This window comes from Lytechinus variegatus, chromosome 18 (assembly GCF_018143015.1).
Source record: "Lytechinus variegatus isolate NC3 chromosome 18, Lvar_3.0, whole genome shotgun sequence".
NCBI classification, from domain to species: domain Eukaryota; kingdom Metazoa; phylum Echinodermata; class Echinoidea; order Temnopleuroida; family Toxopneustidae; genus Lytechinus; species Lytechinus variegatus.
The window spans coordinates 11,234,433-11,257,460 of NC_054757.1; the positions used below are offsets into that span (position 1 = coordinate 11,234,433).

At 37.3% G+C, this 23,028-nt stretch overlaps 2 protein-coding genes across 31 annotated transcripts in view; both read left to right on the forward strand.

Moving 5' to 3' along the window:
* Positions 1-2,945, forward strand: part of LOC121431809 (ankyrin-2-like) — a 132,919-nt gene extending 129,974 nt beyond the window's left edge. For all 30 annotated transcript variants that reach the window (XM_041629551.1, XM_041629552.1, XM_041629525.1 and 27 more), the window contains one exon: positions 360-2,945. In XM_041629551.1, the coding sequence (XP_041485485.1) occupies positions 360-603 (244 nt within the window). In that variant the 3' untranslated portion in view covers positions 604-2,945. The remainder of the gene's footprint in view (positions 1-359) is intronic.
* Positions 2,946-12,336: 9,391 nt separating this feature from the next.
* Positions 12,337-20,210, forward strand: LOC121432184 (monocarboxylate transporter 2-like). Its single transcript, XM_041630039.1, has 2 exons — positions 12,337-12,728; positions 19,855-20,210. Exons 1-2 carry the CDS (start codon positions 12,563-12,565, stop codon positions 20,208-20,210), a joined length of 522 nt encoding a protein of 173 aa, XP_041485973.1. The 5' UTR covers positions 12,337-12,562.
* The last annotated feature ends 2,818 nt before the right edge of the window (positions 20,211-23,028 follow it).

The following is a 23,028-nucleotide window of genomic DNA, read 5'->3' on the forward strand; positions in this document are numbered from 1 at the left end:
ACTTTTATTTCAAAATTCACGTGTTGCAAGAATAAGTGATTTTCACAGCTGAAATTGAGGACAATGTTAAACCGAGTCCACTTTTTGCCAGCCCGACTTCCTGTGGTCGTAAGCATCAAGTATGAGCTAAAAGGTTTTTATCTGTAGTCAACAGGGTCACTAGACTATGTTGACATACTTGATCAGTAGACTGGAATAGTGAGAATGTATACCAGAGGCAATGGTCAGAGCAGTAATGACATTTTAGTGAGTTAGCGTAGGGTCCGAGTTGTCTGAGGAGTTTGAGGTGGAGGTGGGTGTGCATCAAGGTTCTTTACTGTCACCATTGATATTTCAAATTACTCTTTTCCAATCTCCAGAATAACTGTACACAAGAAAGTGACACGCAAGACATTCATGAGAGATGGAGAGGAGGTTGACCAGCAAGAAGAGGTTGAAACCAACATTGAAGAGGATGGCGTTGTCAAAGAGAACAGTGAACTACGAGAAGACCTCCAGCAGATCGTAGACGGACTCCTCAAGGATCAATCAATAGAGGGCGAAAGTACCACAACAGTTGTTGTTTCAGAAGAAACACATGAAGGCGAGGAATCTGAAATTTAGAACTGTTTTCTTTTTGTGTATATGTGGTGGTTTTGTGAAGTCATTTCATATCCTCCTGGAGCTTGATGGGCTCACACTTACAGAGATAAATGCAAGAGATCATAGCATGGTTTTACATAATTAATATGACACATTATTGCCAGATTGAAGTTCAATTATACAAAAATTATAATTGTGGCAAATTGAATTCTTATGAAATTATCATTGCTAAGAGTGTGAGTTAACTAAGTTTAGAAATTATCATGAAATTAAACAAAAACTTTCCTTGATATTGTCTTGTATAAAATTTAAAGATAGTTATTGTATATCTAAACATTATCTATCTTCTGTATTTGAAAACTTTAATTAATTCTGTATGGTGAATCATTACTCCTGTTATGTAACTTTGAGAATGTAGTTACCATGGTTACGAAGCAAATGCTATGCTCATATGTAGGTACTTGTGATGTAGGGCTAGTGCAAAGATGAGGTCAATGAACTTATGTGAACTTTGACCTCTGACTTGACTATGATTATCTTGTAATTATTGTACATGTTTACTAATAGACAAAGTGATTGTGTGTGTGGCCATGTCATGAAGTAGTCTTGTGTGTTTGTAGCTTGACATAAAATCTCTCCACAGATGCAAGCAAGAATAAACGGCAGAATTTCACAAAAGTTGACTGCTGTTTACAGTTTTTTACATGGATACAAAAAAAAATTCTGGAGGGAGATTGGTATTTTGTTGGAGGTGTGAAGTATAGGTTCGGAATTAAAAAATATTTAATTTTGAAACTTGAAGTTTTTCTGGGAGTAAGGTAATGATCTATTGCTTCATGTCGGATAATGGTATTTCAGAGAATATTTCTTGTTTTGTCTGTATAAAAATTGATCGTAAAAAGAAATCTAGCTTGTTTTATTTGAATATAGATTTATACTTTCTTTAGATTTTTCTTTTCGTCATATTCTTTCGTGCCAACTTTGAGGCAATCATGTTTCCCATTTTGTACAAGTTGTAGCAATTGGCTTGCCTTGGGTGTTAGTTTTGACTAATTAATTGATACTCTGACATCTCCGAATGAAATCCAACTATTTCTGGGTGTATGATAATTGCTGTTTGCTTTAATATCTGTGATTTCAATATTCACACCTGAAGAGGATTTCTGGAGGTTACTTGATATTTAGTAGACTCTTGCCCGAGGTTCAGTGTAATGTGCATAGAAAAATCTGTGATTTTTGTGCGAAATTTCAATCAATCTGTTTCTAGAGAAGAGAAATGCTGTATATGGCTTTATGATGATAATGAAAAATATGAATATTTGTTGGTTGGTTAAAAAAAGGAATTTAAAACTTACATTCTTATTTACTTGGCAGATGTTTTAATGCTGTGCATGCTAATACTATTAAAGCCATTATGTAATACCATATAGAGTCTTGTCATATTTTGTGCAGTACTTGTATGGTTTGCCCCAGTGTATAATGCCATTACATTTTACCATGTGATATAATATTATTGAAAGTGCAAAATTTGGATAATGATTCTAAAAGCATATTTTGATTTTCCTTCTTTAGCTAAAAACAATTTATTGAGTATAAATTTTGAATTTATCCAGCTTCAATGAAATAGTGAATAGTAATCACAATATATAGATGTTTATTAAAGAGTGTTTACTGTAGTCATCTATTAATGTAATGGCATAGGAATAAAATACAATACTGATTTACTTTACTAGTTGGGAGCTAAATTGTATGATATGCTATATGATTGTTTCTTCAAATGACTGGGTAATTTATCCTCTTATTTCTGTGATAATGGTAAATATATATATAGATCAAATGTATTGCAGTGCAGATGATAATCAATAGACTAGAAAATGCACTTCAGACAAAAATAGACAGGTAGCTGTGAAAATGTCCCTTTAAAGACATGAGTGGATTAGATGAAAATAACAAGTAGACAGCGCTTTAGGATTTATGTAGTATATGAAAAGAAATTAAACTGCATTTCAACTGCACAACATGAAAGAAGTGTATTTATAAAAGCTATTCAGTACACTTGTACAAGTCTGCATTTTGTGAAAATTATGTAAATTCCACTTCTTCAACAAGAAAAAAAATGGTTGTGATATTTTGAGTTCTTCCTACAAAGAGGGAGGTATTTCGTACATTGTTTTTCTCTCTTTTTTGTTTCCTGATGTGACTGTATAGAGTATTTCATTCTTGAGGTTTAATGAAAGGAAAAAAATATGGTAAACAGGAAATCGTGTGAAACAGCTGTTTGAAAAAAAAATCATGTGCGTTTATTCTAAGGAGAAAGGTTACTCTGTCTGCACGTTCCCAGTAAATGAGATAAAAAAAAATTATTTTCCTTGTCATGTAGTCGGTATTCATTTTGTGTTTGTTGGAAGAATGCAAGATTTGAGATTTACCAAGGAAGGGGAAAGAGAAAGAGGGGACGGGATACAGCATAGTAAAGACTAGTGCAAAGGGAGACAGAAAGAGAGAGGAAGAGTGAAACTGAGGGAGAAAGAAAAGGAAATACACAGAATATGTGTGAGAATACAGACAGTGTGAATGAGAATGTGCGTATGTGAGAGTGACAATACCGATGCCGGATGTGTGGGTGTGTGTGTGAGTAACAATTCATAGATTGTGTTTGCGCGTGTTTAGGTGTGTGTGTGCGAGCGAGTGAATGACAAAGAGAAAGAGAGTGAGAATACAGAGAAAGTGTGTGGGGCTGTGTGTGCGAGGGAGTGAATGACAATGAAGAGAAAGTGATTGTGTCTGAATGACAATACATAGATAAAGTGTGTGTGAGTGAAAATACAGAGATTGTGTGTGTGATGAGAATACAGAGAGTGCGGGAGAAAAAGTGTGCAAGCAAGTGAATGACAATGAAGAAAAATTGAGTGTGTGTGAGTGACGATACAGAGATTAAGTGTGTGTGAGTGAGTGAAAATACAGGGATTGTGAGTGCGTGAATCGGTGAATGAGAATACATAGTGTGTGAGTGATTGAAAATACAGAGATAAAGTGTCTGAATGAGTGAGTGAAAATACAGAGATTGTGAGTGCGTGAATGAGAATACAGAGAGAGAGAGAGCCTGCGTGTGAGTGAGAATGCAGAGGGGAAGTGTGCAAGCGAGTGAATGACAAAGAGAAAGAGAGTGAGAATACAAAGAAAGTGTTCGTGTGTGCGATCAAGTGAATGACAAAGAGAAAGTGAGTGAGAATACAGAAAAATGCAGAAAGTGAGTGTGCGAGCAAGTGGATGACAATAAAAAGAAAATGAGTGTGTGAGTGAAAATACAGAGATAAATTGTGTGGGTGTGTGTGTGGTGAGTGAAAATACAGAGATCGTGTGTGTGAGAGTGTGTAAATGAGAATTGCAGACTCTGAGAGGGAGAGTGTGTGTGAGTGAAAAATCAGAAAGTGTATGAATGTGCGAGCAAGTGAATGACAAAGAGAGAGAGAGAATACATAGAAAGTGTGTGTCGAGTATGAAGCGAAAATACAGCGATTGTTCGTGTGAGCGGTTGTGTGCCAGTGTGCGAATGAGAAAATAGAGAGAGTGCGTGTGGGTGAAAATGCAGTGAGAAAGTGTGTGAGTGTGCTAGCGAGTGAATGACAGAGAAAGTGAGTGAGAATACAGAGAAAGTGTGTGGGGTGTATGTCGAGTATAAAGCGAAAATACAGCGATTGTATGTGTGTGTGTGTGTGTGAGAGAGAGTTTGTGAGAATACAGAGTGCGTGTGAGTGAAAATGCAGCGAGAAAGTGGGTGAGTGTGCGAGCAAGTGAATGACATTAAAGAGAAAATGAGAGTGTGGGTGAAAATACTGAGATAAAGTGTGCGGGGTACGTGTGAGTGAGTGAAAATACAGAGATCGTGTGTGTGTGTGAGAGTGTGTAAAGGAGAATACAGAGAGGGAGAGAGAGCGTGTGAGTGAGAAATCAGAGAGAAAACGTATGAGTGTGCAAGTGAGTGAATGACAAAGAGAAACTGAGTGTGTGAGAGTGACAATCCAGAAATAGTGTGTGTGTGTGTGTGTGCGCGAGTGAGTGAAAATACAGAGATTGTGTGTGTGCGTGTTTGAGCTGAGGTAAAATACCAAGAGAGGCTGTATACGTGTATGATAGAGTTAGTGAAGGGGAGTGAGAGGGTGAGAAAACAGAAAGAGAGAGGGTGGGTGTGTGTGTGTGTCGGTATTCGTAGTAAAATTGTGTTGTGATCGTATTTACTTTTCGAAGTTTCTGATAAAATAACACTTCATTTAAATTATTTTTACCGGCTACAACCGGTACAAACATCCATGTAGGGTGATGATATTGCCGATGAATTGATAGGACATCTTATCATCAAAATCCCAAGATATATAAGAGGTAGTGATTACTTACTTTATATTCCTTTTCGGAAGTTAATCAATAGTAAAGATGGAAATAATGAAGCTATTATTTCAGAGGCGAGCTCTCTTTTGGAAGTGAACCCTTTGTTAGTAGGTCAATATCTGAACATGTTGAACGTTATTATATGCAGTTTATTACACATCGGAAGTGATTTATGTTCAGAAAATAAAGAGCGGTATTTCTCTCTCTCTCTTTATTGTGTTCGGGGTTTAGAAAGTAAGTAACACTGATGGATATATAAAAAAGGGCATTTGACTTGGAGTGCCATAATTGTCCTGCCATATTGTGTCTTTAAAGGGGAAGTTCACCCTGACAAAAAGTTTATTGTAAAAATAGCAGAAAAAATAATAAAAAATATTGCCGAAGGTTTGAGAAAAATTCATCAAATAATTAAAAAGTTATTAGAATTTCAATTATTTGATTTGTGACGTCATATGCGAGCAGCATTCCTACATAGCGAATGGTAAAAAATCAATGAAATGTCATTTTCTAAGAAAATTGAAAATGGTTTTCACTGTAACTTTTGTATATCAGTAGACAAATCGTTTCACACCCGATCATGAAAAGAAAACAAAATTAAGTCATCAGGAACCATACAAAATTTGAAATTCATACATTTTATATTACATAACACATGGGGCAGCTGCTCGTTTATGACGTCACAAATCCAAAATTTTGAACTCTAATAACTTTCTTACTCCTTAACGGATTTTCCTCAAACCTTCACCAATATTTTTTACTATTTTTTCCGCTATTTTTACAACAAAGTTTTCTTCAGGGTGAACTTCCCCTTTAACATGTTTAAGATGCCCACTTTCACAAGGGAATACATTTTTTCTCGATCGGTACCCTCCCTCGCATATCAAATACCCCTTTTCCCGTGGATGTCTTATTATATATCTAATTTGCGTCGTGGGTTCAAATGTTTTTCTTTCCACTGGTAAAATACGCCTTCATTCCAGTGCCGTGTGATGGTTCAAAATTCTCTTACACGCATAGGTATTGTCCCTTTACTGCATGTCTCAGTGTACCGTGTCGTGTGTTAAACACCATTTTCAATTCGGTGCCCTATCGCTTTGTGCAAAAACATGATTTCTTCTTTTTTTCATTACAACCATAACTTTTATCATTATTATTATTGTTATTATAGCCATTATTACGATTATTATTCAGTTTCAGTTCAGTTTAGTTTATTTTTTCATATCTCATAAAATATCAAATACAATGTAACGTCCATCGAAAGACAGTAAATCATTGATAATAAAATTATACAATACATCACCATAATTCATAATAAATCAGAAAAATGTTATACAATTGAATGTTTGGATTGGAGACAGATATATAAATAAGATGAGAATATGAAGGGCAAACTATTTAAAAAGCAGAGCTTGTAATTTATAGTTTCCCTATTAATAAAATTATAAGTAATTGTCAACTTGTTTTAATATCAATATTATTATCATCATCATCATCATTATCATTATCCATTGTTATTATTATTAAAGATTATTGATAGTTATATTTAGTATTGGGGTAGGTTTGAGAGAAAGAGAAAAACACACGTATCGATGATGTAATTTACTGTTTTAATGCATCAAAAAAGGGAATCGTTGTTCCAGAGTGCGAGTTCGTAAATATATGAAAAGCTCCTTTAAACAGAAACAGTAGTTGCAGAAAATAAACACTGATTTCATGAGAAAGTCTGTACAACCAAGGTTAAGTACGGCTATATCATCCTGGATCTAGATCTGGTAGAGTTACATATTCACTGAACTTTGTGAAGTCTTGAAATCTACGCTGAAAAATGTTCACACTGAAGATCACCAACACAGATAAGCACACGTGGGACAGTGTATTAATATTGCTGGAATAAAGACCCGACGGAAGTGAACGAATCCGCGCTTATTTTGCTTATTTCTTAGCAATTACACAATTTCTGCCAGAACAAACAGACACTTGAGTGGTCATTAATTTAGATTCTGTCAAAAGTCATTTTGAGATCGTTACTGGAATTTATCTTTAAATGTGATAGATTATTATTATTGAAGCAACTTCCCCCTCTCATCTGACAGGCGCGTAGCCGGGGGGCGGCCGCCCCCCAAAAAAAGTCCCCAAAAAGAAAAAAAAAGGGAAAAAAGAGAGGAGAAAAGGAAAAGGGAAGGGAGGAAAGGGAAGAAAGGTAGCTTTGTGTTTTTTTCTTTTTATTCTTTTTTTCTCAAAAGAGAAACTCCTTCATTCTTGCTCTAAATTCATATATGAATTTTGCTTCCGCGCTGCGCGCGGTCAAATGACAATATTGAAGTTCTCCATTGTTCCCCCACCTTTTCTCTAACCCTGTTTTTCCACCTCAGCTATGTGCTTCTTGCCAGTTAAAGTTAAAATTGTATACATTAGGGCATGAATTTGAGTAAGGTTAGGCCGAAGTAAATATATGAAGTTATCTTTTTTTTTCAATTGATCGCGCAACTTCTGGTCTGGTCGGCTCCGAGCGGGTAAAATCTTTATATCAGTTTCTGCCGTCACCTCCATAAAGTCAGCTTCTCCCGCTTTTCAGCTCATTACTATAAACAACCATAATTTGGGGGCAAACAGGTTCCTAATTTTAAAAGAGGAAGGTATGGAATTCGTGTCGTATTAAATAAAAAAAGTACAATATTTTTTTTTATCAAATTGTATTAAACTTCATGTCATTTCCCTGTATACATTCATCTCCTGTCCTGCGCCCTCAGTTTGAAATTTTGAATGACACTTAAGTTTCTTTATATTCAAAATGAAGCGCTTCAGGATAAGTCAAAAAATTAATCATCCTTTATTATATAGATAGATAGTTTCAAGAAGTTTCAACTTTATGCGCACTATTTTCTTTGTAATGAAGTTCAATAATCTTAGAAAATCAATTAAATTAGAGACGATTGGGTATTAGAGATATCTACATTTGATGAAACGTCCGCCCTTTGAAATTTCAGAGTTTCATTGCTCATCGCGGGGAGGAATATCTTCCTCTACCAATCTTCTCCTCTGTTTTGCGAGTTAAAAATATGCACTGATGCTAAATTGTTTGTTATCAAATCTGATCTTTCCAAAGAAAGTTTCAATATATCTTTGAGAATACTCTTTTCTCGGGACCCTTTTTATGGTTCAAGGTTCAAAATCGCAATATAGTCAACCGAATTGGAGGTACTAGAGACAAGAGAAACGGCTCCTTTTCATTTTAATTTATGAAACACTAAAAGCTTCGCGCTTCGCAAGGGAGGGGGAAACTCCCCCTCCCTGCACCCACCCCCTAGGGAGCGCGCTTCCCAACACTTACAGAGCGCGCTTCGCGCGCTCTGTAAGTGTTGGTGCATTTACCGCCCCCTCCAAAATGAAATCCTGGCTACGCGGTTGTCTCATCATGAAAAGATGGGTTTACCAAAACCATTGTGTTGGAGCATACAAGTATTTTGAAAAATTTTCAGACAGTCCTACCTTACAAAAGGTTTTTACTAACCTTTACCCTCCTAAATCAAGGGTCATTTATATTATTACATTATTGTGGAGCCAAGGAGACGTCTAAAATGCATCAGGTGCTGCAAATGAGAGCAATAATAACTACTATTATTATAAACAGGATGACCTTAAGATGTTGAGGTAGGGACCGATGGTGGTTTAATCTTTCCTTTTACCCATAATTAAGACTTTACGTCCGGATATTGATTGCTAACATTTATATAGGCCAGTCCAGGTTTGTATAGATTTTACTGACCTCTGGTAAATCGAAGGCAGTTGGGTAAAGAAGGGAGTAAGTGCATGTTCGGGTGGGCTGAGGTACAAACTAGCGACTATAAAAATAGTGATAGTTGAAATGACAGAAATATAGTCTGTACGATACAGATATAAAATGAAAGTTAAAAAAAAAGAAGAACAAGACAAATAAAGACAGTGATATGAATGACCAACGGAATTTTTGATGCCAGAACTGCACGAGTTTGTGCGGGGTATGTGTGTGTTTGGGGTTTGTGGTAATGATGCACGATATGACAAGCCTTTACTTGCTTAATTTGTATTTTATTTTTCTATATAATGTTGTTAATTTGTTTGTAGTTGTAAGGGAGTGTTATATTCAATGTGCCAAGTGCCAAGAACAATTTCCCTCCTAACTTCTCTAATTTCGGAGATTGGTTTGGGAGGTATTTTTGTATTATTTTATAATGGATTTTATTGATGAATATTGTATCATATTTGGTACACGTTTTATCAGAGATGATTATTTTTGGAAACATGATTAGTGTTTTGTAATTTTTTTGTAGATGAAATCAATAAAAAAAATTTTTCTTCTTGAATACATAAAGTTACACCACCTCTATTTCATATTTTCCCCCTTCCCCGTTCCCTACCTTTTCACTACTTGAAAAGGGGTCTTCCGCTTCTTGAATAGCGCTCCCCTGTTCATGGTTGATGATAGAACGCTGGACGCAGATCAATTTTCGTCAGTGATATTTGTTTATGCAACAAAGCATAATCTACCGAATAGCAAGAATCTCGGGCAAGGGGAAGGTTTATCTAAATGTATTTCGTTTTCTCCTAATATTCCGAGATGTAACTGCGTAGTCAACTGGCAAGTGCAAGGACGAACATGGTCAGGGTTATGGCCATGATGACATAGGCGGCGGAAGCGGGGGGGGGGGGGGACAGGGGGACGTGTCCCCCCTAAATTTGAGGAGGGGGGGACGGTCCCCCCTAAATTTGTTGTTGATGACCTTTTTTTTTGCTTGGCAATTTATTTTCCTACGTCCCCCTTAAAATTTTTGGGTTGAAAACCTTTTTTTTTTTTTTTGCTTGTCAAAATTTTTTGGGTTGTCCCCTCCTAAAATTTGTGGCTTCCGCCGCCAATGCATGATGAGAAATCTTTAGCATCACTGATTCCGGTTAACATCAAACCCCCAGCTCGAACAGCAATGTAGAATCAAACAGATATTTTTAACGCCGACTAGATTGGTGTTACAGTGGTGCTAAAAGATAGTGAACACCACAAGAAAATGAACATAGTTAAAGTGTAGTCATGTCTTAGATTTTAATTGTAAAGTCGGGTGATAATATACTACGTTCAACAAAGTTTGTTTCTCCAGGCTCTCAAATTGTAGTGTTCTATTTCCAACACTCAGCATGGAACAGTGCATTTTGTGGTGTGGTCCACTAACTTTTGAGCACAACTGTGTTTAAACATCTATATGGTGCAAAGCCTAACGCCAAACTTAGTTTTACGTCAAAAATGCTCTGGTTTGAAAATTAGGCTGGAGGTAAATTTTTGCACTTGAACCGAATTTGAAACACCTACGTGAAACCAAGAAAACGAAAAATAAATTTCTATGTTGCATCGTATTGCAACCGTTAATGTTGTGTATTGTTACTATTATTATTTTTGTTATCATTATCATCATTAGTCGTAATAGTAGTAGAAGTAGTAGTAGAAGTAGTAGTAGTAGTAGTAGTAGTAGTAGTAGTAGTAGTAGTAGTAGTAGTAGTAGTAGTAGTAGTAGTAGTAGTAGTAGTAGTAGTAGTAGTATAGTAGTATTAGTATGTGTGATTTTTTTTTACAGCTAGACGATATGATATACGACTGGGACCGATCTTGAACGTTACTATCTGAAAGACGTGGCCGGGGCTCGAACCTCGAACCTCTACTTCCCCCAATGGTGAGGAGAGAATGGCAAGAGTAGGGAGAAAGTGCGTAAACGCCCCGGGGGGGGGGGGTGCTTAGATTGGACGGGGGTGTGAGGCTGGTGGTTCAAAACCCATACCCATATTTATGGGTCATTTTGACTAAAAGGTACCATTATAGGAGATTTATTGAAATGTGACAAGCAAAAAAAGGCCTTTTCATCCAAAATTGGAGGAGAATATGCAGTGGCGGACCGTAACCCGGAGGAGACAAAGCATTGGGGGGGGGGCACAGCATTGTTCACAGACAATGCAGTGCCCCCCCATGCTTTGTCACCACCGGGTCACGGTCCGCTACTGAGAATATGAATCCATGTTTAAGGCCAGTGTATAAAAATTTGGGCCATGTTTAGAACAGAGGAAACACGTAATAGTGTTTAGTGGGCCATAATGTTGAGAGTTGTATAACCTTGCTTGGTCGCTACGCTCCCCCGCATATAATAAAAATCTTTATAGCGGAGAATCTACGCGCAGCCAGTACGCTCCCTCGAAGGAAAATAACCAACGCCCAACTGAAGGGAGGTCCGGGGCACTAGCGTACCTAACGGGGGGGGGGTGCAGACTGCCCTCCCTGACCCTGACGAGTCACAACTCATGCAGCAGACGTATCCCTGCCCCCCCCTCCTCCTGACGAGTTACAAACTGATCCATGGCCCGCAATGAAACCCTTTTTTTTTGCTTGTCAATTTTTTTCTGGTAAGAAATCCTTTTTTTGTCGGGTTGAAGACCTTTTTTTTCGCTTGTCAAATTTTTTCGGGGACGAAATATCCTCCAAAATTGCCCCCCTTTGGACAATCCTAGGTACGCTAGTGGTCGGGGGGGGGGGGGGAACTCGACATGAAACCCGGGAACCCGTCACAAGTTATTGCATCCTATTATTGTCTCAGTAACATGCTAAGCCCCTCGCACAATTAATTAACGTCCACCTACAAAAGTCGAAATTAGAGCCACCCTTCACTGCTATACCTTTTGTCTGTCACTTGAAAAAAAATTAGAGGCGGCCTATCCCCCAACACCAGTGGCGTACCTAGGATTTTCCAAAGGGGGGGGGGGCAAATTCTTCCTCCAAAATTTGACAAGCAAAAAAAAAGAAAAAAGGTCTTCAACCTCAAGTAAAGGACGCTTCGCAACAGAAAAAAATTGACTAGCAAAAAAAGTCTTCAAGTTCAAAGGAGGGGGCCACTTGTGGCTCGTCAGGGATCAGTTTTGACTCGTCAGGGGGGGGGCAGGGATACGTCCCTTGCATGTCTTGTGACCCGTCAGGGGGGTGGGCAATCTGCCCCCTGCCCCCCTTAGGTATGCTAATGCCCAACACCCCCCCTTCGCACCGCATAACCGCTCCTACTCGGTGCTGTTAAAGCTTGCTGCTAAAAAAAATCAGGGCAAGCAGGTTAAGCTGTTGTCAGTCAGGAGAATCTCCATGGAATGTACAATTATACAAGTTGAATCGTACGATATCAACAGATAATTATAGGGGCCGTTTAGGATGTTGGTTGGGAATTTGGGATAATGGCAAACATGCATAGGGTCTTGCAATCGGGTTGGTCAAAACGATACATGTTCATGTACTGGTCGGATGCGTGGCGGTATATCGTGTATAGTTTCTCGTAATCTGATTGGTCAAAACTATACATGTATTACGGCCGGAGGTATACACGTGTTCTGGCGCAGAAGGCAGTTTGGTCCTTCTTATCGCACAACTTGAGGTTTAGGGGGAAAGTACATTTCCGCGTTTTGATCGAATAAAGCTACACATGTATGGATGTACAGTTGTCAATTTAATGATCTATGACGATCTGCCTACCTTCGTGTCATTGCTGACTCCTTTCTCGACTTCGTCTACTCTTTATTTTCCTTTCGACATCATCGCAGGATGACGGGCTTGAAATCGATGAAGTCGAAACTTCCTCGTAGCTGGGGATGGGTTGTGACTGGTGCTGCGTTTGTCATGCATTTCTTTGTCTTTGGAATCATGTATTGCTTCAGCATCACTTTCGTCACTCTCCAAGAAGAATTTTCTACCAGTTCAACAGCTACCTGTGAGTATCAGGGTTTTCCTGAGCATTTCATTAAAATGTATGACTTAATAGAATTGATATTACTAAATTATTAAATAGACATTTTTTTTAATAGCGTGTGTGTATTTGAGTTTTGTCAGACGTGTATCAATCACATATGGTTATTTCCGTCAGGGACCGACCTTTAACGTTACCATCCGAAAGACGTGACCAGGGCTCGAACCTCTGCATCAATTTGTAACTTCCCCACATAGCTAGGATTACAGGCGCACGCCACAACGCCCAGTTTAATAGCATATTTGCATAGATCTACTTAGACGCGTTATAAAAGCCTACTGTTATGATTGTTTTGTTATTACTATCAAAATTGCCCCCTACCCCTCTAGCAATTCAATTTGCTCATTTTCTTTTTCTCAAAGTTCTTTTTTTCATAAGCAAGGGACGGACAAACATTATGTTTCACTTTATTTTATTCATTTCTTAGAACTTTATGTTAACGACATGTCTATATGGTTACAGATCTCCAATTAAACATGTGTGGTGTTAGGTTCTACATTTCGCTCTTTCCATTTAATTTGGACAGTAGCAGAATTCAATTTAGGACTTTAGGGATATGAATTATTTATTGTATCTTTTGATATTTATGATACTACAGAAATAAGAGAGAAACAACGTTGGACATGGTGATGTGCCATAATTTCTCTATTTCGGCCGGAAATCGCTGTAAGCAAAAAATAATAAAAAATTCTTCGTAATCTGATGAACAATAATGAAATTGTTAAACATGGTTTTTATTATATAGGATAGAAACGGAAGATTGAATGGGAATAAAATATTGAAAGCTCATTGGCAGGATTTTCAAAACTTTGTAGTCGTTTTTTTTCACATCCTCTCTGTTATAACGCTAGCAATAAAAAAAACGTGCTGAAATAAACGAAAATCTGTAAGTACATACAGTCTTAAAATGTTAGGCAATATACTGTCCACTCAATAACAAAAATATCCAACTATGGATACTTTTCAACCAATCAATACTGTGTAATTTTTACCCAGCACAGCACAAATTACTAGTATTGGATTAAAACTACCCAGAATTTGGATAAAGTTTTAACCAATATTGTTGAGTGGACAGTATGTTGCCTACATTTTAAGAGTGTAATAATCGCATTCAGAAACCCCATGAGCATGAGATGAGCATTCAAACTCACAAGCTACGCGAGAGAATTTTGACATGAACACAAATGTTTGGAGTAGATGGAAATTAATAGTCACGATAGTGAACATGAATGCTGAGTGTTAATTAAACTTTCTGGAGCCTCCTGAATGGTTAATCGTCGTCTTCTTCTTCCTATATAAGTACATACCACCTGTGGTGTATTGTCGTACTGTATTGTGGATTTGAATGCTTATTTGTGAAATTGAATAATTTATGCATGTTATATTATGAATTTAATTCTGACTTGATAACGATATTTAGACAGTCCTTTTAAGCACTATTGGCAGTTTGAATATCAAACTAGGACATTAAATGGAGGCCCCGTGTTGTAGAGGAGAGTCACCGGGGAACCCCGGGTTAGTGGTCCACCTCGGCTGCACTCCCTCCTGTCAGTTATATCGGGAGGAGAGACCTGCGGGTCATCATTGGCGGCGGAGCAGAGGATTATCTTTTGTGTTTGGGTGGGACGCAACAATAGCCAAATCCTCTGCTCCGCCGCCAATGCGGGTCATAGTGATTTAGTTCGCTTTTCGCCTCCCATGCACAGATGATTCCAAACAAAAAATAATATTAATAATAATCAATAAAAATAATAACTATAATAATATTTAAATATTTCATATTTATGTTTCGTACATCATACACATGTAGGATCAAACTAACGCTAGTCATCGTGGGTGTTCGTATGTTAAGGTCACGTGTTACCTGGGTGTCAAACATGCTATCCCCGTAGACGCCGTAGTTATTCAGAATACTAAATATTAATTCTGATATTAAGATTACAATGTAATCAAAATGAATACTACCACATGTAAATAATTGATTGATTTTATTTGGCAAGTCACCATAACATATATACAGTAGCATTAAAACAACAGGCTTGCACAGGATGACCCACGAAAGCTCGAAATCTTATTTCCAGTGGGGTCCTCAATATACAGAATTAAGATAATAGAAAGGTAAAATCATACTATTTACATATTAAAAATGAAGAAAAAAAATCAGAATTTTCTACTGCCAATAAATAAGACATATAGACAATAAATAGGATATATAGATACAAGAATATAACGAAGAAGAAGAAAAGAAGGAGAGGGACGAGGAGTAGGAGACGGAAGAAAAAGATGAGGAAGGAAAATAAATAAGAACAACAGCAAAAACGGCGACAACAGTAACAACACGAAGAGGAGAATAGAAGGAAGCGATGAAAGAAATAGAAAGAATAGAACAAAGGACATATCGAAGCTTCATTCAAACTATGTAAAATACATAATGATACCTGGTAGAGAGAGAAAAGAACTAGGTCAGTATTCAGGCTAAATCAACCGTACAACATATCATTTGCATCTTCTTTTATAGCATTGTAATAAAAGGAGTTATCAATACTACCTATATACCCTTTCTGGTAAGCAAAAGTTGAAATGGCTGTTTCTTGTATTATAGTTATGTATTTCGGTAACAAAATAAGTTGTTTTGATCTTTTCTTGACTTCAAGAAAACCTGCTCCAGAGAGTTCGATGTAGCCAACATGGGTTCTGGGACCAGAACAGTTAATGAATCTAACTATTTTATTCTGTATAATTTTCAACTTCTTTTTATCGAGTTCGCTTATGCCACTAAACCAGGCAGGGTTAGCATAGTCAAATAAACTCTGAATAAGAGCAAAACAGAGAATACGCCTTGTTTTTTGATCCATACAACTTTGATATCTGTACATTCGCCTTTTTTACGATGAAAATGAAAGGGTGCTAGTCAACTCAATGCCTAAATACTTTACAGATTATTTCCTCTGAATTATCTTATTATTGTATGATATACTTCAAATTCAAATGAAGTTTTATGATAACTTTTAGAACAAAACAGAATGCCTTCGGTTTTGCCTAAGTGTAAGGATAATCTATTATCAGTCATCCAATCGACCAATCGACACGTGTAGACGGCTGTTCGCAAAGTTTTTCCTCAACAAATTTTGGGTTGGATTTTGAACAAAGTAGTACGCTATCATCTACATACAATACTAATTTAGAGTCAGCTTTTATACACATGTCATTTATATAAGTTGAAAATAGGATTGGGCCTAAAATACTTCCCTGTGGCACTCCACACGTTATATGCATAATTTTGGAACGAAATATTGCGAATAGCCACTACTTGATGTCGATTCGACAAGTAGGATTTGAACCATGCTACAGTAGCCTGGTTAAAACCCATTATTTGTATTATTTTTTCAATAAGATGCCATGATTAACTGTTTCAAATGCTTTTTGAAGACCAAGGAGTACCATCCCAACGAATTGTCCCTTAGAAATATTTGTTCTCAGATAGTCAGTCAAGTGAATAAGGCATGTCTCAGTCGAATAGTCATGTCGAAAACCAGACTGATATTCGTAAATCATATCATTTTCCTTAAAATATTTTTCGATCTGAACACATACCGCCTTTTCTAGAATTTTGGGTACTATGCTTAAAACACTGATAGTTTTCAACAGCAGTTTTATCTTTCTTCTTATGAATAGGAGTTACTTTTGCAATTTTCATATCCTCTGGGAAAGTGCTAGTAAAGATAGATAGATATATCAAGAAATTTAATGGTTTGTACAAACTCTGCCCCTTCTTTTAGAAATTTAGCAGGTATCGAATCTAACCCATTGCTTTTTGATACATTTAATTTACGCAACTCATTAAAAATGAATTGATCACTAACAGGTAATAATTCAAATTTATCTTGGTTTATACTTTTTTTTCATAAAATTCACGAATGTTTTCACTGTCTGCACTGAAAATGTCTTTGCAAGATTTATCTACCAACGTAGCTGCGACATTTGTAAAATAGGAATTGAATTCATTGAAAATAGTTAACTTATCATGACATAATTCTCCGTCAATTGAAACGACCAATTCTTGGTCCTTTCCATTTTTCTATTTTAATCCCAAACTTTTTAGATTCTGCCAAAGTCTTTTAGAATCATTTTTATTTTCTTCTATTTTATTTTGTAGGTATTCTAATTTGGCCTTTTTCACCTCTCTTTGAACCATATTTCTTGATTTCTTGTATCTTTTGGAAAGCGTGTCATAATCCTGATCGCTTAGATTTTTTTTCATTTTTTTATACGCCACATTTCTTTCTCGAATAAGAGAAATAATATCTTTAGTCATCCAGTTTTCTGATCTCTGTTTAATTCTAATCCGTTTTTGAGGCACTATCATATTCAACCGAAATAAAAGTATTTTGAAAAACTGACCAAGCCTTATTTACGTCAGTGCATAAGGCTTGGTCAGTTTTTCAAAAATACTTTTATAATAGCTCCATCTAACGGATGGCGAACAATAGTTATGTATGTGGATGGCTAGAGATTTGCTGCATGGCTAACTCTAGTGATGGAAGATGAGAAAAATCCATATAATTAAATCTGAATCAGTTCCTCAGTGAGAAAACACACCACTTAAATTCTATTGTGATTGTCAGTGTGATGACGTATGATATAAGTCTTTTTATGGGAGGAAAGACGGTCTTTTTTTCGCTTAGGAGCTCCTCCAACCGTACCGGCGCTGCTCTACATTTGCTCTTCACTTGCTCTACATTTGATCTACGGCGCCGTAGAGCAAATGTGACAAAGGTTAGAGACTTTTTAAGGCTTTTGTTCAGCCTCATCTAGAGTATGGACATGCTGTTTGGAATCTTTGCAAAGAAAGCATATTGATGCACTTGAGCATGTGTAGACACGAGCTACTCGCTACGTCCCATCTTTGAAAGGGCTCTCATATACCCTGAGAGATTGAAGAAGCTTAATTTGCCTACTCTTGTTTATAGACGAGCTAGGGGTGACATGATAGAGACCTTTAAGATTCTTCACAAATATGACCCTGTTGTTATTACATGTCTGCAACTTATATCTCTCGCCAGTACCCCGGGCCAATACCAGGGGTCATGCAGCCAATAAAAATTCATGGTAAGAACTGTTTTACATTGAGAATCTGCAACTAATGGAAGAGTCTTCCTGAGCTTGTAGTAGGGTCTGAGGATGTAATTGCAATTTGAAAATAGAGGAATGATTTTTGGTGGCGTGATGCAGAATTTAAATTTGATGGTAAGGTTCCTCCCCCAGACAACCGCGTAGCCAGGATTTCATTTTGGAGGGGGCGGTAAATGCACGCGAAGCGTGCCAACTCTTACAGAGAGCGCGAAACGCGCTCCCTAGGGGGTGGGTGCAGGGAGATGGAGTTTCCCCTCCCGCGCGAAGCGCGAAGCTTTCCAGGTTTCATACTTTAAAATGAAAGGAGCCGTCTCTCTTGTCTCTAGTATATCAGCTCCAATTCAGTTGACTAGATTGTGATTTTGAACCTTGTTTTAAAATTGATTGTGAACGCACAAAAAGGAATACAATGGAGGATATTAAAATAATAATAACTCCGCGCGAAGCGTGGAAGCTAGAGCGTTTTGTCATTTTTTGCCATGAAAAGGATCCCGAGAAAAGGGTGTTCTCAAAGACATATTGAATACTTCCCTGGGAAAGATCAGATTTTATTACAAACAATTTAGCGACAGTGCATATCTTTAACTCGCAAAACAGCGCAGAAGAAGTGTATATGCCGGGCGGAAGATATTCCTCCCCGCGCAGAGCAATATAATTCTGAAATTTCAAAGGGCGGACGTTTCATCAAATACTGATATCTCCAATACCTCCATCGGCTCTAATTCAATTGATTTTCTAGGATTATTGAACTTCATTACAAGAAAAATGGTGCGCAAAAATTTGAAATTTCTGTGATTTATTGAAATTAGATTTAAAAAAAAAGATGCCTTATTTCTTTGACTTATCCTGAAGCGCTTCATTTTGAATTATAAAGAAACTTACGTGTCATTCAAAATTTCAAACTGAGGTGCAAAACAGGACAGGAGATGAACATGCAGGGAAATGACATGAAGTTTAATAGAATTTGATAAAAAGATATTGTACTTTATTATTTAATACGACAAGAATTTTATTCCTTCCTCTTTTTAAATTAGGAACCTGTTTGCCCCCAAAAAATGGTTGTTTAGTAATGAGCTGAAAAGCGGAGAAGTTGACTTTATGGAGGTGACGGCAAAAATTGATAAAAAGACTACCCTCCCAGAGCCGACCTGACCAGAAGTTGCGCGATCAATTAAAAAAAAGATTGCTTCATATACTTCAGCCTAACCTTACTCTAATTCCATGCCGCAATGCATACATTTGAACTTTAACTGTCAAGAAACACATTTAGCTGAGATCAAAAAACAGGGTTTAGAGAAAGGGTGGGGGAAACAATGGCGATCTTCAATACTGTCATTTAACCGCGCGCAGCGCGGAAGCAAAATTCATATATAAATTTAGAGCAAGAGTGAAGGAGTTTCACTTTTGAGAAAAAAATAAAGAATGAAAAGAAGAAAAAAAAACACAAAGCTACCTTTTTTCCCTTTCCTCCTTTTCCTTTTCTTCTCTCTTTTCCCCCTTCTTTTTGGGGACGTTTTTTTTTTTTTTGGGGGGGGGGCGACCGCCCCCCTGGCTACGCGCCTGCCCCAAGACGCAAAATTATTTTTCCCATCGCAGTTGTAGAAGCCAATATGAATATTCATGACTGCGCCGATTCTTCAGACGTCACTTTTTATCACCAAGAGCTGGACATAGGGAAACAGAAGATTCTGCGTCCAGAACTGAACCTTTTGTAACCTTATATTGTTAATATTTTTATTCATCTATTTATTATTAACCTGTTTGTCCAGAACAAATTTTCGAAAATCATCTCGAATCTGCCGGAAACCGGCTGAATAAGCTCGAATACAGCTTCACTGAACACCCATAAAGTTTATTGTAACAATATAACAGTAACGTGTAACAATATAACGGTAACGCATCATTAATATATATTTGTCCTCCCTCATTCGAAATCTTTCGACGAATTCTTCCACAGCATGGGCAGGCTCTATTCCGATTGGCTTGGGAACCAGTGCAGGGGTGATCGTCACTCCACTCATCAAGCGATTCGAGAATCGACCGGTGGCTATTGTGGGGGTCCTCCTAACTTGCACATCCAGTTTCGTTACGTCATTTATCACGGACTTCAGGCTCATCTACTTCACATATAGCGCAGTCTTCGGCTTGGGTGTTGGATTTTGTTCTCTGTCTTCAATGGACCTCTTGCTTCAATATTTCCCAAGGAAGCACTGTTCACGAGCTACTCTTATCTCATTGGTTGGGTCAAGTACAGGTAAGATTATTGTGCACCTGACAATCTCCTATATTCGTATCCGGTGGGTCGTTTCATAAAGCTGTTCGTATAAGTTAAGAAAGACTGGTGATACTTTCTTTCGCGCTTAACCATCGCCAATGAATATATCATTTACCACAAGAAAGGATCACCAGTCGTTCTTAAAGTCGCTCTTAACTTACGAACAGATTTATGAAACGGGCCCCAGAAGCAATATAACCTACTTTTTTATCTGTATGTTTTATCAAATCATAAAATCATAATCAAGGTCAAATTACAATATTTACAACTTATTGAAATACAAGGATTCGATCTTTTCATTTCAAAAATTTTCACAGGTGTATTGCCCTAAATGAGTTTCTCTTGAAAATTAACGGAAGCAATATACCCAACTTACCGAAACGAGTTCGAGATTTATAACGGAGTTTGCTAAATATAAACTAAAACCCGGACTAAAACTACTAGAAAAAAGCATCCAGGCAGAGACATATATTTATTTACACAATTCTTTTATTGATTGAAGTGTGCTCGTTATATACTCTGTAAAGACCAACGTAACATGTCTTTGTATAAGTAAAATTTTTTATTGTCCATAAATTCGTCTTGTTTACATGCCGTGCAGAAACATAATAAAGACAGCAAAATACATAAATTTATACACAATCATGTGACATGAACAAAGCAATCTACATTTGGAACATGACAATAAACATGTCATGGCAGCGTTTTTAAATAACAATGGCATCATGTGTGTTTATTGCAATTATCTAAAAAAAATGATTCATTTTTTTATTTATTGTAACATATTTAATCAGGATAAAGATAAAACATTGATCAGCCGAGGCTGTTTTACATCATGGTCTTGACAACACACACAAAATATATACAATGCATAAAATTTATTTCTAAAAAGGAGTAAACTACAATAGCTTATTTGGAAATATTTTATAGGAAAGACATTATTAGATTGATTTAATTGTAATGTAATTAATAAACTGTTCCCAACATACAATAACGTTTCAATGAGTTCCTGTCACATAGGGTATAGATTATGATTAAATTTTATTTGCAAAGTCATGGATTAATTTTTCCTATTTCAACAAGGTAATCAAACTTGGTTATGTTTTTTTTTACGTTTCAGGTGAGTACTTCATATGGATGTGTATTCCTTTTATTTTTATTTTCTAACATGGATCATAATCGAATAGGAAAGAGAGAGGGGGAGAGATAGATGAAAAATGGAAAGGAAGATAGAGAAGAAAGAAAGAAAGAGGTGGAGACTGAAAAAATCTACTCAAGCCATTGAGTTTAAGGGGCGGACAGAAGTGGGCAAAAACGAATTAAGATATCGGGTGGTATTTGCCTTAACAGACCGCTATTGTCTTCCACCTCTTAACATAATAGCATAATGAATATTTAGAGGATGTAATTCATATTTAGATATTTCAATTCCCTTATTTAGGGTTATTTCTTCACAGATCAGGTCCAGGTCAAATTCAAATTTAGTATTTTATCTGCTTGTTTCACTTTTCTTCTTAGTTTCCTTTTATCCTGAAGTCTAGCACTTTTATACCACACATAGCACCCCCAAAATCATCACGCTTTAAATTACTGATTTAAAGAACATATTCATGATCTTTCTATCAACTGTAAAGCTTTAATAGTAGCTTCTGGTGAAAATGCATTCTTTGGTTTCCTCTCTTAGATACATCATTGATTTGATTCACCCAAGATAATTCGTTGTCAATTGGAATAGTGATATCCACGGGGTCCACCCGCCAGTCATAAGGACCACTGGTCATAATACCCGCTAGTTATAAGGACCGCTAGTCATAATAGTCATAAGGGTCGCTATTCATAAGGGGCTTTGTTCATAGAGGTCGCAAGTCATAATCAACGATGGGGTTCGCCATTCATAATCAAACAAGAGGGTCGCTAGTCATAATAAAGGAAGAGGGTCGCCAGTCATAAGGAGGAAAAGGGTTCGTTGATCATAAGGGTCGCCATTCATAATAGTGGATGAGGGTCGCCAGTCATAATAGTAGAAGGGGTTCGCCAGTCATAATGGTAGATGAGGGTCGCTATTCATAATAGTAGAAAGGGTTCGCCAATCATAATAATGGATGAGGGTCGCCAGTCATAATAGTAGAAGGGGTTCGCCAGTCATAATGGTAGATGAGGGTCGTTAGTCATAATAGTAGATGGGGTCCGCCAGTCATAATAATGGATGAGGGTCGCCAGTCATAATATTAGAAGGGGTTCGCCAGTCATAATGGTAGAAGAGGGTCGCTAGTCATAATAGTAGATGGGGTTCGCCAGTCATAATGGTAGATAAGGGTCGCTATTCATAATAGTAGAAAGGGTTCACTAGTCATAATAATAGATGAGGGTCGCCATTCATAATCAAACAAGAGGGTCGCTAGTCATAATAAAGGAAGAGGGTCGCCAGTCATAAGGAGGAAAAGGGTTCGTTGATCATAAGGGTCGCCATTCATAATAGTGGATGAGGGTCGCCAGTCATAATAGTAGAAGGGGTTCGCCAGTCATAATGGTAGATGAGGGCCGCTATTCATAATAGTAGAAAGGGTTCGCCAGTCATAATAATGGATGAGGGTCGCCAGTCATAATAGTAGAAGGGGTTCGCCAGTCATAATGGTAGATGAGGGTCGTTAGTCATAATAGTAGATGGGGTTCGCCAGTCATAATAATGGATGAGGGTCGCCAGTCATAATATTAGAAGGGGTTCGCCAGTCATAATGGCAGATGAGGGTCGCTAGTCATAATAGTAGATGGGGTTCGCCAGTCATAATAATAGATGAGGGTCGCCAGTCATAATATTAAAAGGGGTTCGCCAGTCATAATGGCAGATGAGGGTCG

What these genes read in the sequence shown, in the direction of transcription:
- LOC121432184 (XM_041630039.1), top strand. Translation starts at nt 12,563, where the DNA reads ATGACGGGCTTGAAATCGATGAAGTCGAAACTTCCTCGTAGCTGGGGA. An exon ending in TACCAGTTCAACAGCTACCT is followed by an intron (nt 12,729 to 19,854) that starts GTGAGTATCAGG and finishes ATTCTTCCACAG; the next exon opens with CATGGGCAGGCTCTATTCCG.